The sequence below is a fragment of the Hippoglossus stenolepis genome, chromosome 11 (assembly GCF_022539355.2).
Source record: "Hippoglossus stenolepis isolate QCI-W04-F060 chromosome 11, HSTE1.2, whole genome shotgun sequence".
Lineage (NCBI taxonomy): Eukaryota > Metazoa > Chordata > Actinopteri > Pleuronectiformes > Pleuronectidae > Hippoglossus > Hippoglossus stenolepis.
In genome coordinates, this window is record NC_061493.1 from 16,360,565 (window position 1) to 16,374,707 (window position 14,143).

At 41.4% G+C, this 14,143-nt stretch overlaps 2 protein-coding genes across 3 annotated transcripts; both read right to left on the reverse strand.

Annotated features, from left to right (window-relative positions):
- Positions 1–443: 443 nt before the first annotated feature.
- asb10 (ankyrin repeat and SOCS box containing 10) lies at positions 444–5,850 on the reverse strand. Of its 2 annotated transcripts, none has more exons than XM_035170607.2 (5): positions 5,381–5,850; positions 3,983–4,250; positions 2,273–2,777; positions 1,633–1,746; positions 444–1,160 (listed from the first exon to the last, which is right to left on the reverse strand). In XM_035170607.2, exons 1-5 carry the CDS (start codon positions 5,703–5,705, stop codon positions 975–977), a joined length of 1,398 nt encoding a protein of 465 aa, XP_035026498.1. In that variant the 5' UTR covers positions 5,706–5,850; the 3' UTR covers positions 444–974. The 2 variants fall into 2 exon arrangements, with proteins under 2 accessions (XP_035026498.1, XP_035026499.1); XM_035170608.2 differs by lacking the exon at positions 5,381–5,850 and adding an exon at positions 4,452–5,352.
- A 5,124-nt stretch (positions 5,851–10,974) lies between these two features.
- zgc:92591 (uncharacterized protein LOC436997 homolog) lies at positions 10,975–11,599 on the reverse strand. The gene is made up of 2 exons (XM_035171395.1): positions 11,374–11,599; positions 10,975–11,296 (listed from the first exon to the last, which is right to left on the reverse strand). Exons 1-2 carry the CDS (start codon positions 11,485–11,487, stop codon positions 11,060–11,062), a joined length of 351 nt encoding a protein of 116 aa, XP_035027286.1. The 5' UTR covers positions 11,488–11,599; the 3' UTR covers positions 10,975–11,059.
- Positions 11,600–14,143: the final 2,544 nt, after the last annotated feature.

Below are 14,143 nucleotides of genomic sequence, written 5' to 3' on the forward strand. Positions count from 1 at the left end.
ATTCGTACAAAACAAATTTAAACAGATTATAATCCGAAATTCACTTTTTTCCCAAATTATGAGAGATTAGAAATATAGATGTAGATTAACTGTCTTATTTTCTCAATTAAGTTTGAAATGTTTTTTTTAAATCAAATAATATATATAGATAAGAGATTATTTGACAAAGCATCACAATCTTCCCAAGACATAACTATTTTACGATGCTCAAACTTTATATCACTTTTCTAACCGTAAATCTTGCTTTCATACAAGAGCTCATTTTCATTAATTTTTTTAAACATATTTTAATCTTGATTTCTTTTTTTTTTCCTCCATAAAAGGGATGAATGACGACCAGTGAACATTAAAGAGCAGATTACAAACAGAAGAAGCTTGAGAGACGATGGAGAGAACATATATTGCACCAGAAAAAAGAAAAGAAAAGAAGTGTGACTAGATTATTTAGTCAGGATGGAATATTTTATTTTAAACCTGCATGGCCTTCCTTACTTTGATACAAAACACCACAATCACAATCATATCGGTGGTGATAACAATAATTATTTATGCAAATATTTGATGCCAGTCCCCCATTTAAAAACACATCATTACTCTGTGTATTAGCATTAAACTATATTAATTATATGTATAAAATAAAAGCATGTTAGTCTCCTTACTATCAAGAGCAGAAGTAAAAACAAAAAAAATTGTGATCACACAATAAATAAAATATAAAACAGTTGCATGCTCGTTACAGTCAACTCAAGGCTATAGCTCCCTCTTCTGGTGCAAAGTGAAACACGTAGCTGTGCTGAAAGGCTGATCTGGAATAAAGGTGAGACAAACAAGCAGCTGCTCACATGGCACAGAAATAATTATTGAGTATTGATGCTGTAGTTTCTAGTGATGAGTGAGTTTAATGCTTTTGTGAATGCCCCCGCTCTTCTCAGCAGCCTCAGCAGCTGGAACTCTAACACAGAGCTTCTCTCCTCTCAGTGCACGTAGCCTCTGTACTCCAGGAGCAGGTAGTTCTTGATGAAGGTGGGGAGGTCAAGTTTGGGGACCACCCTGTGCACTCGGCCCTCCAGGAAGGTCCTGAGTCTGCAGCGTGCAAAGTGCTGCAGGGAGCGGGGGGTCAGCGCCAAGGAGAAGAGGGACTCATAGAAGTCCTTGTGCCCCTGATTGGAAAGGAACACAAATTAAATCAGGGTGATTATGGGCCGAACACTGATGGTATTTGTTTCAGCAAACAGTAAACCAATGTATTTCAAAAAATAAATAAGTTAGGCCGACTAATTGAATAAACATTCACTGGGCCATTCATCAATATTAGCCCTTTGCAAATGTCAAGTTATTTGGGTCGTGTGTTTACTTCCTAAAAAGTACTGTATCTTTTTTGATCATCTGCTTTTTTATATATATATATATAACTTAAATGTTATTTTTTGAACCGCTAGATGGGGGGCAACGTCAAATTTACGAGCTGTTAAATTATCAAAATAATGGAATTAGATTTTGTAGTGAAATAATTTTTTGCTTGGCCCACGAAAATCTGCAAAAAGTAGAAAACTTCAAATCGGAAAAAAATTGTCTTAAAACACACACATTGGTTAAACTCCACTGGTCACTCAGCCATTTTAAAGCATTTACCTTTAACACCTCTGTAGAAACAGACTCAACCCAGGTGTCAGTGACTTTGAGGCGGCTGTAGGCGTTCAGAAGGACCTCGATGGTGCGTGGAGATTGGCAGCAGTGCTTCAGAACCTGCACAGAAACACCAGAGCAAAGCAACACGAGCACACAACCGTCATTTAAGTTGTTGAGTGAGCTTGTGACTCCATAGAACTGAAGAAATAAAGTAATTAAACACTTGTGAAATGAACAGATTGGTCTTCCCTCCAGGGGTTTAACTGGAAATTATGCAATTAGTGCTAATTAATCTCCTATTAACACTTGCCTAATTAGGAACCATGCATTTTGTCTCGTGCACGTGGGTTCACTGATAGTTGTAGTCTGTTTCCCGCAGAGAGTGCAACACTTCATGTTGTGTCCTGAAATGGGAGGTTTGACTGTGGAGAAGTCTGGATTGTTGCAAAGGAACAGTTTAGTGTTTCAAGACTCCTACTCAAGGTGTCACATGTGCAGCACTCGCTAATTATGCAAAATGGGCCACCTTGATGAGCAGTTGGTTCAGACTGCTACAGCCCAATCTGGAACACGTTAGTACATGCGTGTGCACACATTTTATCCTCTGGTACTTTTGGATAACGTGCAGATTTTCACTTCCTACCAAGGGCAGAGCTCCAGGCCACACCCGAATAGAACCGTGGTTGAGCAGAGCGCGGACGATCCTCTCGGGCTCATGGGAAAGCTTGTAGCACACCACCTTCAGGATGTTGTGCATGGGGGCCTCACCACCGTAGTCCATGTCGTTAACGCAGGCCCCGTTGGCCAGGAGCAGATCAACTATGTCTGGATTTGCATGCTTGCAGGCCATGTGCAAAGGACTGCGTTTGTCCTGGTCCATCGTGTGGACGTCAGCCCCGGCTCCCTGCAGCATCTGGCACACCTCGAAGTAACGCTTGAGGTCCTGCTCCTCCTGGGGCTGAGAACAAGCAGCGTTCAGGGGCGTGAGACCCTCCTCGTTCTGTTTGTCCACAGCTGCTCCGTAGCGCAGGTAGAGCTCAGTGTGGTCGGAGAGGCCGAACCTGGCTGCCACATGTAAGGGAGTGTTTTCTTCTTCCAGACTGCGTCCATTGATTGCTGCACCGTACTGAAGGAGATATTTGGCACATCTGCAAGAAATACAGAACCTTGTTTGGCCATTGAGCACAAGTCGTGTTCCCACATTACGATTAGATCAGTGGCTCCCACATTTTTTATCTGACGCACCCTGGAAGAAATATCAGATGACCTCAAGTAGCCTATCCCTTCATCACCTCCCATTGTGCTCCAAATGTGCTCATTAAAATTAATTTCAAACTCATTTCACAGAATCCAATTATTATTTTTTGTCTGTAGGTTTGATTAGATTGTTTTTGTAATAAATGCACTCGAGCTCAGTCCAGGACACTGAGGAGTTCTGCTGCTACAGCCTGACTGGGCCCGATACGACCATGACTGTATGTGGGCCAAATTTTCAAGCATGTTGTGGTTCACTGACTTTAAGTTTCACAATGTCCTTTTGTAAAATAAATTTGTAATAAAAGCAAACTTGCTCAATTAAATAAACTCAGGGGTTCCACAGTTATAAGAGTCTGGTGAGGCCAGTGGCTTATAGTGGCCCCCGTTAGATAATGTAACAAAATCTTAGGATAAAATGCTATATAGTTGACATTCTATCCTCTGAGCTGTTGACTGCACATAAAGATTGACGACATGATGGCTTCCAAGAAATATGCCAAACCATATTTATCACCACCTAGTGGCTGGCTGCAATACAATTCATGAAACCCAGCCTCCTCCATGTCAGTGGATGGGACATGGACCATAGCTTGTTTTTAATTAATTTGTTAATTCTATAAAAACAGTGTGAAACGCCATCATTGACAGCTGAGACTGACCCGAGATTGGCCGTGCGTGTGTAAAGGTGGGACCTCGATACTTCAGCTCCACACCATGATCGTTACTGAGGAGACTCTGGCTCCATATGACATCACCAGCACAAGATGGCGCCACCGATATCCGGGATATTTTTGGCTTCATTTTTGTACAATGGAAGGAAGTGGAGATGTGTCGTCCATCTTTATGTACAGTCTACGATGATTTAGCATTTTCACTTTTGCCGTAATTGTCAATTGTGCCAATAGTGGTCGCTGTTGAGCAGAGGTTACACACAAAGTCTTGCTTTAAGCTGTTATACATGTCTCCTGTTGGTGGGAGGTGTTCCTGTTGTAGCTGGTAGCTATAATGGTCATTGTGTCAACATGTAGAAATTTGTCATGCTGTTCGTATCTCTCCACAAATAGTGGCCCACACTTTCTAGTTTCACTCCACTTACTCGAGAGATTCTGAGGTTGTGCAAATGTGCAGAGGCATGAGACCATCGTCGGAGACAGCGTTGGCGTTAGCGCCGTGGATGAGCAGCAGTTTGGTGCACTCCGGCTGGCAGTTTTCACAGGACTCGTGCAGAGCAGTCGTGCCGCCGGGCGCTAGGTCTACGTTGGCCCCACGCTGCAGCAGTAGTTTCAGGCAGTCAGTGAACCCTCGACCAGCTGTGATGTGAAGCGGCGTGGTCAGTTCCTGCTCGTAGGTCAGCGACCACAGTCCTGCCAGCAAGGACGACAATTTGGATAAAGTTACCGCTGAGTTGCAAGAGCTCTGGTTCTCTTAGCTGTAGAATATTCTGCACAGTCACAACGTTTCAAAGTCTTTACGATAATATAGTAGCCTATGCCCCATCAGAATGTCAACACCTCCCCCTGTGCACAGTGATCATAGCAGTGAAATCAGAACAGTGGAAATCCTACTCAGGCCTCTGTAGTTAAATCTGAAGTTCTTCCATTCCTCTATGTTGCGGGTGTCATAAACAGCATCAATGAGGTGGTCGTACTCGTCATCGTCCACGATACTGAGAATCGTCAGCTCATCGCCCACGAGTAGAGAGTTCCAGAACTGCAGGATACAACCTGTGGCTTTGGCTGTGGCGATCACGTCACTGCGGTAGGACTTAGTTTTGTGCCACTTAACCGGAGGAGCCACATAAGCCATAATGGAGCCGACCAGCTTGATTCTTTTTAAACTTGATTTCTCCAGGAGGAATAAAGCACTTGTGGAGGTTGTTTGTGTATACAGGGCTATTTCAGGGGGGTGTTATGTGATATTTCATTTGACCCCCCTGGACCTTGCCAGTGCAACGGCATGGGAGCCAATGACCGGTGCATTACGTACCACCTGCTCAGTGATTCAGCAAATCCACTGAAGTCCACTGACTTGAATGTTGAATTCAAGGAACTCAGAAGTGACACATTCCATTTACAAATAGGAAAGTATAAGTGAAATGCATGATTGTTGCATTTAATATTGATTCATGTTGTGTCCTCCATTGAATATTGCATGTGACAACAGACTCAAAGCAATGTGGATTCTATAAATACTGCCTCGTGCTCTGTTTCTATAAACATTGCATCGCTGTGTCTGTAAATTCTGCCTGAGGGTGAGCTGCACCACTGACATGTTTCATGTAGCTGCATATTAAAAATCATTTCAAAGCCTCTCTATTTCTATTAACAACACAGAAACAGTCTGTTAAAGAAGGAGTTTGAATAAAAAGTGCTTTTTACATTTCTAAATTTTGGATGCTAACCTCCAGGAGATGCAATAAAGCTATTATCTGTGCTGTGCCACATCCTATGAATTCCTTAATTAATTCCCAATGAAGACAGATGTTGTCTCCTACCTTCCCCTCTGGCGACCCAGTGCATGTCCCCTCCCTGTGGCTCAATGATGAGGTTTGCTGTGGATCCTCTGGGAAAGAGTTGCCGCATGGCCTCCAAGTCTCCTGTGTACAGAGCATTCTGAACCACCAAGTCGTGGCACATCGCCGGTGGGAGAGCAGAGCTGGACCTCAGCAGCACCCGGTCTCTGGCCTCCTTCTTCCACATGTAGCTACTGAGCTGATGGGAGGCCATCTGCCTCTTGTACTTGTGTCTCTCGAGCATGTCCTCGTCAAGTTCAAGAGAACGCAAGGCCATGGGCGTGAAGACAAAGCTGCCTCTCGACATGCTGAGTCTCTCAAACAGAGCAGACTGATGTGTGTATGATAAAGCGAGGCCTGTCTCTGTGTAGCTCTCGTTGTTTCACTCTCTCTGGTTAATGTCCACTATGTGCCTGCCGGCTGTTCGCAGGGTTGGTTCACAGAGTTGTTTTGATATTCGGTATGAGACCCTCCCTGCAGTGTGACAAGTAATGCTATTTTTATGTCTCACATGCAGCCACTGGAGCCTCGTGTGTTTGCCTCCAGCAAAGTTACAGCCATGAAGTGTCTCTGTGAGGCTGCAGGAATCAAATGAGCTGAATAAACTCCTGTTCTGCACCTTTACAGTTGTCTAAATTACACGGTGTCTTATGAGACAAAACCTTAATGTGCTGAAAGTGGGGAGTTTTCTTACTATTTTCTCTTATGTTGAAGTAGTGCTTATTCCTGATGTATTTAATGCATGCTCATTTCTCATAGTCTCAGTGTGCTGAGCAGAAATTTTCCAAATAAAGGTTCAAGTAATTGGATTTTAAAAACCTTTTCCAGCACGGCTTTAATTTTCATACTAAATAACAAAAAGTTATAGCTGACCTTAACAATTTGGATAACTTTTAATGTCAAATTTTGCCCTGACATGTTTCTTTGTGGAAAACAGGGCAAATAAAAATCCCGTATTTGTGAGCCCCATATGAGTATGGGTTTGCAAAATGTATTTTTCTGCTCAGTATCCTTAATGGATTTTATGTATCCACATGGCTCCCTGCATTAGAGCATTAGGCTGAATGACTGGCAACCGCTGTGTCACTCTGCCCCACGTGTAGCGTTCTGATGGCGGAGGGACAGCGCATAATTAAGCCTCTTAAGCCTACTTCTGATGGCATCTGACAAACATCGCTTTCTGACTGATGGGCCGCCATTTTCAAGAGCTGGTGGAAATTCTACCCAACAGGAAAACAGATCGTACAGCCCAGCATCATGGTTCACAATGATAAGCTTTGAGATTTTGGAGGAGTGAACTTGATTTGATATCGTTGTCTATTAAAATTTGATGCATCTCGTATGTTACGGCCTGAGTCCATCATGCAACCTCTGCAGAAAACAATGTGTGCACCACAGGTGGAGAAGTACATGATATTTGTGCAGAGCTTTTTTTTTTAACCTCCCATCCCATTTGGAAACACAGAAGCATCGCTGCATCTCATCTATACCTTAATGACTGTTCTGGTATGGAAATCAAGGTCATTTATTTTATGTTACAGTTTGGTAATAGATGCCACATTAAACTGAAGGCGAGTAAGAGTTTCAACTTTGAAAACACACATTACCAGAGAGAGACTAGGAATATTGTTTTTGCGGCTGGAGTACATCCTTTTAAATGATATACATAATGAGTTTATAATATGCATCTGGGCTACCTCCTCTCTACTTTGATGTCTTCCAAATGGCCCGGGTGTCATCAGCAGAACATGTAGGCACTTTCCCGCCTCATTGACTCCCAAATGTATTTTAAATATCATTCCTGGTAACGCAATTATTTAAAACGCTGAACTAAACACTTACTAATGGGGAAAAAGACAGCGACTTCGATAAATTCATTTCTCAAATGGTGGGCATTCATGTTTCTTGTTTTTTCTTTTTTCCGTCTTCTTCTCCGTGAAGCGGAGGCAACTCTGATGACAACAAAAAACATCAGCGGCAGTAACAGCCCCTGGCCTCGCAGCTCCCCGCGGACATATTGAATCAGTGGTTTCCTCACATTACCCACCAGTAGCTGTCTCTCTTAAGGTTTCCCACATTGTGGTCAACTGCCTCCGCCTCCGAAAGGCAGCGAGAGGCCGGACATCAGCAACAGCCCTGATGAGAGTGAGCCACTTCATTTATGCAATCATAGGCAATTAGTTCCCTCTGATTATGTGCCTCTTAATGCTGTTTTGAGTACTGTGGCACACAGTAATACAGAAAGAGATTAAACTATAGCCCTCCCTCCACACTGAGCAGTCGTTTAATATACTGAGAACATAATGAAATGTACACAGTAATTACAGTAATATTAAATGCTAATGGGTTCGCAATTGGATCTGCTGTTAGTTTAAGACTGAGTCAGAGCAACTCAAAGAAAGTCTAAGTTTGGAAAGAGCATCGCCGTGGCGTCAGAACATGCAATTATCCATCAGGTGTTTCTTATTCTAAAGATTTGTGTGTTATTTTATATTACTCCAATCAGAGGAAGTGAGATTATTATCTGGCATAGTGGCAGTTCTGTTCCTGAAGGAGAGCAATTAATTACACTCTTCAGCTCTCATATGTAGGGAGTAAGACAGAAATAGGGTCAAAAGTTTTTCTTCTTCAAGTGGTAGAATAACCAGGATGTCACCATGGAAACATGATGAGAAATAATCAACATGCTTTAATTGGCTGGTGACATTTTCTAAAGAGAAGATGGAGGCTGCGTTTATGCATTTGCCTTCTGGTCCTGATCGTCTACGGCTTATTCAAATGCTCTTAATGTCCCCCTGCCTGTTTGGGCCGTGCAGACACATTGAGGTAGACACACACAGTCTTTAAGTCTGCCTGGCCATTAAAGAGCCTGTGATAGCCAATCATCTCTGCTTTATTTCCCATATATGTATATGGGCTTAGAATGGTGCCATGTTTGCAAATCTTCCTCAGCTCTCATCACAATGCTCGATGCTCGGCGGAGAATCCAAATGAATTTATAGGGCCCTGAATTGAACAGTAGCTCCAAAGTATTCAGCGGAAGCATGATTACTTTTTCTCTACCATTTCAGCCCTTAGCCCACCACCTATAATGCATCGTATGGGTCTTTCCAGATTCCAATTGTCTCTCAATGCACTGATCACCACGCAAATAGCCCCCTGTTTCATCATGACAATTGAGAGGTTCATATTTCAACCTAATAGTCTTGTATAACTTTAACCATCTATCACAACCTCATTTCATTGCGGTCGCAGTTAATACGCGCTTCCCTGCCAAGTGGAACATTTTCTAATGATGCACTCTCACACGAAAACAAGGCAAAGGCAGGCCGGCTTCCGCATCACTCACTAATGCACCCATCCATAATATGTTCATAGCAGCCTGATGAAACAAGGAGACGGCGACGACTGCCAGTGTGGGCACGGGCATGAGAGGGGATACGGGGAAGGGTGCAGGATGCAAAACCTATAAATGGACGTGATAATCGAGATCAAGTCACTGCCATCAAAGACTGTATCACCCCCATAATAACATCTGTAGATTTCATATCATTACAGAGAATGCTGGGAAACATCTAAAACGGGCATCTCAACAATAACAGCCAAGGGTTGGAGTCGCATCCCAGTAGATTGTTCGAGTGATCCTGGCTTTGGAGGATGATGATACAACAGCAGGTTTTACAACTTCAAGCTATACATACATGCATTAGACTACGGCCCTAATGGTCGTATGTAAAGCTTGAAATAAACACCGTCCTAATTAGAGAGACCTTTATCAGTGCCTCCATTTTATGCAGATTGGACTGGTGCAAACGCTTGTGTCATTATCCTGTAATCACGTACTATTCAGCTGACAGTGCCATCTTTTAAAAACCTGATTAGGATCCACAACAAGGACACAATGTTGAATTATTTCCCCTGACAGTTTATAAATACGTAAATTTTAAAAGCTAACTGAATAATGGATCTTGTTGAGTTTGAATGCTTCAGAGGTGAAAGAGATTACGCTTTAAAAAACAGTGCATGCTGGTGTTTTTTAATTTAATTACAAGTGTACTAAACAACTTGTAGTCTATCTCTACATGGGATAAATGATGGTGAGTCAGAGCTCCTTCTTCTTCTTTTTCCCAAAGCACAAAAAACAAACTTTGATCAACTGGGTTTTTATTTTACAACCATTATCCACTTTGTTCTCAAGATATTTTCTAAAGTCAAATGTTGATCTCCTCCTTTCTCACTCTGCGTCAGACATAACCCCAAAAAAAGCTTTCAACCGAAAAGTAAAATGCTGCCTATATTGATTCATTAGTATTAACAATCTAATACATCCACGTGTAAAAATAATAATATGCCAGTCACTGGAACATTTAACTACAAAATTAGCATTTGGAATTAAGTGTCTTTTCAAAACGGACTCAAATAGTAAATCGAATCAAGTATTTTACTTGTAATGGAGTAATTTAAAAATGTTCTACATCTGTATTTGAGTACCATATTATATGAAGAGGATCATATTCAGGAGATGTTAAAACTCTGATCAACACTTACCCACCTGTTTAATCCCACACCTGTCAGGGTGAGGGTGGAGGATAAAGTGCACACAAGTGAGACAGGTATGATTCAAAACTATTTTCCTGCAACAGTAAGAGAGTTTGTCCCCTCACACACACGAAAAAGTGTTTTGGGTCTGTATATTATTTCAATATGGTTTATTTAGGAAGGCTTGTGATGAATATTCAGTACAGGTTGTACAATATGTAGTGATGGAGCTACAGCTATTGTGATAATTTTATGTTATGCTGGCAACTTATAGGATCAACCATTAAAATGTAAAAACATGTTAAACTAATAATTAAATATTTTTGACATATGGGAATGCATCTAAGAGGGGATAGAGGATTGATTTGAAACTAATTTTAAATCAATTTTATGAGTCATCAAAAACATTGAATTCAAGTGTTCTGGCAGTCAGAGAACATATGTTAAAGCTAGATTTTATTTCATAATAGTAATATGAATGCAACTAGAGCTGGAGGTTATGGCCAAAAATTTGTTTAAGATAAAAAATTTAATTTCAGTCAATGCTGATAATTATCACGATAAATGTTACTTTATTTCTTTTAAGTTAAGAATGTTTTTCCCCCTTAGTGAAGGTTCTAGTTTTATTCTTCCTTTGCAGAAAATGACAAACATTTGATAAACAGCAAAACATTTTACAAATCAAAACCCCATCAATAATCTCACTGTGCTTATACAAGAAATAAGACTCTTGCATGTTAACATTATTCTGCAATAATATGTCTGTGCTCAGCCCTAAATGCAGTTATGACCAAAATGTATGTTGATTATTTTAAGAAGTTAATTGAGTGTTCAGAAAAAAAATTAATTGCCAGAACATTTCCATTGAAACTACAGAGGCTACATCTGTTTGAGGTCATTTATTGTGCAAAATGATCATTTAAACTTCCTGTATTTATGAAACATGTGCAATCACCCCATCTAGCGGCCAACACCGGGCCTGATAATCACTCAAATAAAAAAACTGATCCAAAATAAATGAAAGGATGATAAACAAGTGAAGATTTTGTGCGTTTATTGAAATCAAACCATCGCAGAGTCAGTGCCGCGCGGCCCCGGAGCCTCCGCGGGGATGAACCGCGCTCACTTGGAGCTGGTGTACTTGGTGACCGCCTTGGTGCCCTCGGACACGGCGTGCTTGGCCAGCTCCCCCGGCAGCAGCAGCCGGACGGCGGTCTGCACCTCCCGGCTGGTGATGGTGGAGCGCTTGTTGTACTGGGCCAGCCGGGACGCCTCGGTGGCGATGCGCTCGAACAGGTCGTTGACGAAGGAGTTCATGATGCTCATGGCCCGGCTGGAGATGCCCGTGTCCGGGTGAACCTTGGAGGACAGGACACGGTCGTTGTTAGTTCATTTCGGGGATAAAGGAAGCGGCGGCGCCTCCTTCCTCCACCCACCTGTTTCAAAACTTTGTAGATGTACATGGCGTAAGTCTCCCGTCGTTTGGCTTTTCTCTTGGTCTTTTTCTCCCCGGTGCCTTTGCCTTTCTTCTTGGGCAAATCGTTAGTCATGTTTGGAAACTGTTTGAAATGAGGCTCGCCGTGTAAAGCGACTGTATCCGGTTGGTTTCAGGAGTGAAAATCCTTCGTCTCCGGAAACGGGCGGGTGTTTAAGTAGTGGCGCTAATCAGTGATTTCATTCACCTGCGGATTGTTAGCGGGGAGCTAACTCCATGTTAGCACGAAGCTAATACATCATCAACCACTAAGGTGAGAGTTGTATCCACGTGGGTTGTGTTGTTTCTTATACTTGTGGAACCACAACCCAACAGACATTTTAAAAGAAGGCCACAGGCCGGAAAGCTTTGTGTAGACGATAGTTATTGTGTTTGTGCGTTAATTCTGTACCTTAATACCCAAATTCACGCAATGTATCCAAGTGCTTTGATCTACCATGACCTGGATGACTGAGCATCTCCACAGACATATAATATCGTAATTTAGTGATGGTATTAGGATTTAGAATTATCAGTGTGGTAAAAATATTGATCTACGTCTGTGTATAGGCATGATTGTTATGATAATATACGTGAATATGTACCTTGCATCTTTTTTGTGTATCTCTTTTAACATGACGTCCTCCCAACCAATCATGTCGGTGGAGTGTGAAGCTTGAACTATGTTTTTTTTCTTCCACGTAGCTAAATAAGTAGACGGTGTCTTATGTATTGTTAATTTGTTTAGGTATGATTTTGGTACAAAAAACGGCCTCAGTCACGATACATCAACATTTCCTATTGGGCAAGGCTACCTATAATAGCATAAATATCAGTACGACAAAAGTTCAGTATACATCTATATATTGCTTATGCATTGTTGACAGTGAGGAGGTAACACCTAATGTCATTGTTGCCATGTCACGCAGCCCCAAGTTGGTAAACAGATTGGAACACGAGTCACAGATGTCAACCCTTATAAATCAATTAATATAATTTTACATTCAGCTCTAAATAGCAGCTTTCAATGTCAGCTTGTGTAATGTAAGACTTTTGTCACTTGTAAACTGCATGTCCACATCTCACTAAGCTCCTAACATACCTTTCGGCTAATACAGCTGTTTTTATCATTAACTGTGCTTACGTTTAAATGATTTATATGCCTCTCACACTTCAGCCGTTTTCATAGCTCTTTGCTATCATTCCAATATTTGGCTGATGAGTCAGAGTGTTATCTAAAATGTTAAAACCTAATTTAAATCACAACTCATTCTCAGCTGTTAATCATAAAATAACTAATTAAAACCAAACTTATTAGAAAATTGAGCACTCGGACAATTAACAGGGTGATAAGAATTTCCTAAAACGACCATCTTTTAAAAAATGGATTTGATGTGTACTTTGAGTTTTTAGTTTGGTCCATGTCCTGTACTGCAGTCAGCCACCAGGTGGGGATCAAGGCACTTTGTCTTCACTCTTACGGAGCAGTCATGTTGTCCATCTTATAAACAGTCAGGCACAAGGACCCTGACACTGAAGCAGCTAAAAGGATTTCAGCCATTTTGTAAATTTTTTATTTACACCTGTACTTTTCCTGATGTGACATGTCTGCCATGAAAAGGGAAATGCAATCCTGTATAGTCCAATTATAAATGGAGATTATACTTCTAGAGCTCACACCGTTGCACATAATAATGGTGCCCACTGGGGGGCACACTAGTACCAGCTTTAAATGCTGCATTAAAGGTGGAGTGGCGCACTTGCTGCAGATTCCACTTTACTTACACAGGCCACATCTCTGTAGCTTGTAGGTCACGGAATAATCTTACTTTTAAATACACTTGTGAGCAACCCTGGTAGTCACATGTAGTGTTTAGCTAAGATGTAACACTGCACTGTTTTCAGATTGATTAATTTACACTGAGGCAATATCGATTAAAAATGTATGCTACGGACTATGAGGCTGAATTAAAACAGATACATCCCCCACAATCCCAGGCACAAAGGCCCCAAAAGCCCCAGGTTCATTTAGTCTGATTTAGTGTGGAGCTGTCACAGGAAATGCAGATGGGTTTAGGGAATTTGCAATATTAATGTCTGGCCTTGAAGAACATAGACCATCACCGTGTTATATTCCTGTTTTACTTTCAACATTGCATGTACTTGGAGAACTATTTTGTGTCTAAACTAATATTTGACAGTTGTATTTAAGATTTCTGCTAATTATTGGGTTTTAGAACCATCGACAAAGTATCATTTGGGAATATTCTCAACACATCCTTGAGATTTTATACACAATTTGCAATAACTCGGTATCAATATTTGAAAAGGTGAGCCGAAGATAGGCGTTGCTCTGAGTCCAGGTGCATCTGTTCTCTTGGTGTGTTCCACACAATATATTTCAGTTTTAGTTGATGTTTTATGGCGTCCGATTGTGGAAAGGGGGCTCTTTGTTTATTTAGTAGTGGTATGTGCATCTCTTAGAACTGTGTTCGACCTTGCACTATTGTGTTTTGGAACATCCTGACCAATTTAAGATTTTCATGCTGATAATTAGGATAAACATGTTTCGGCTCTAGGCCTTTGTTATCTGATTTCAATCTAAACATCTAAGTAAATTGGCACTCAGCGTGTGATGTTGTGGTATTTTAGTATAATAGCAAATATGTTCCCCCCGTTATTTGTGTGCTAACCAATCTGTTTTACTGCTGCATAACCAATTACCCCAAGGC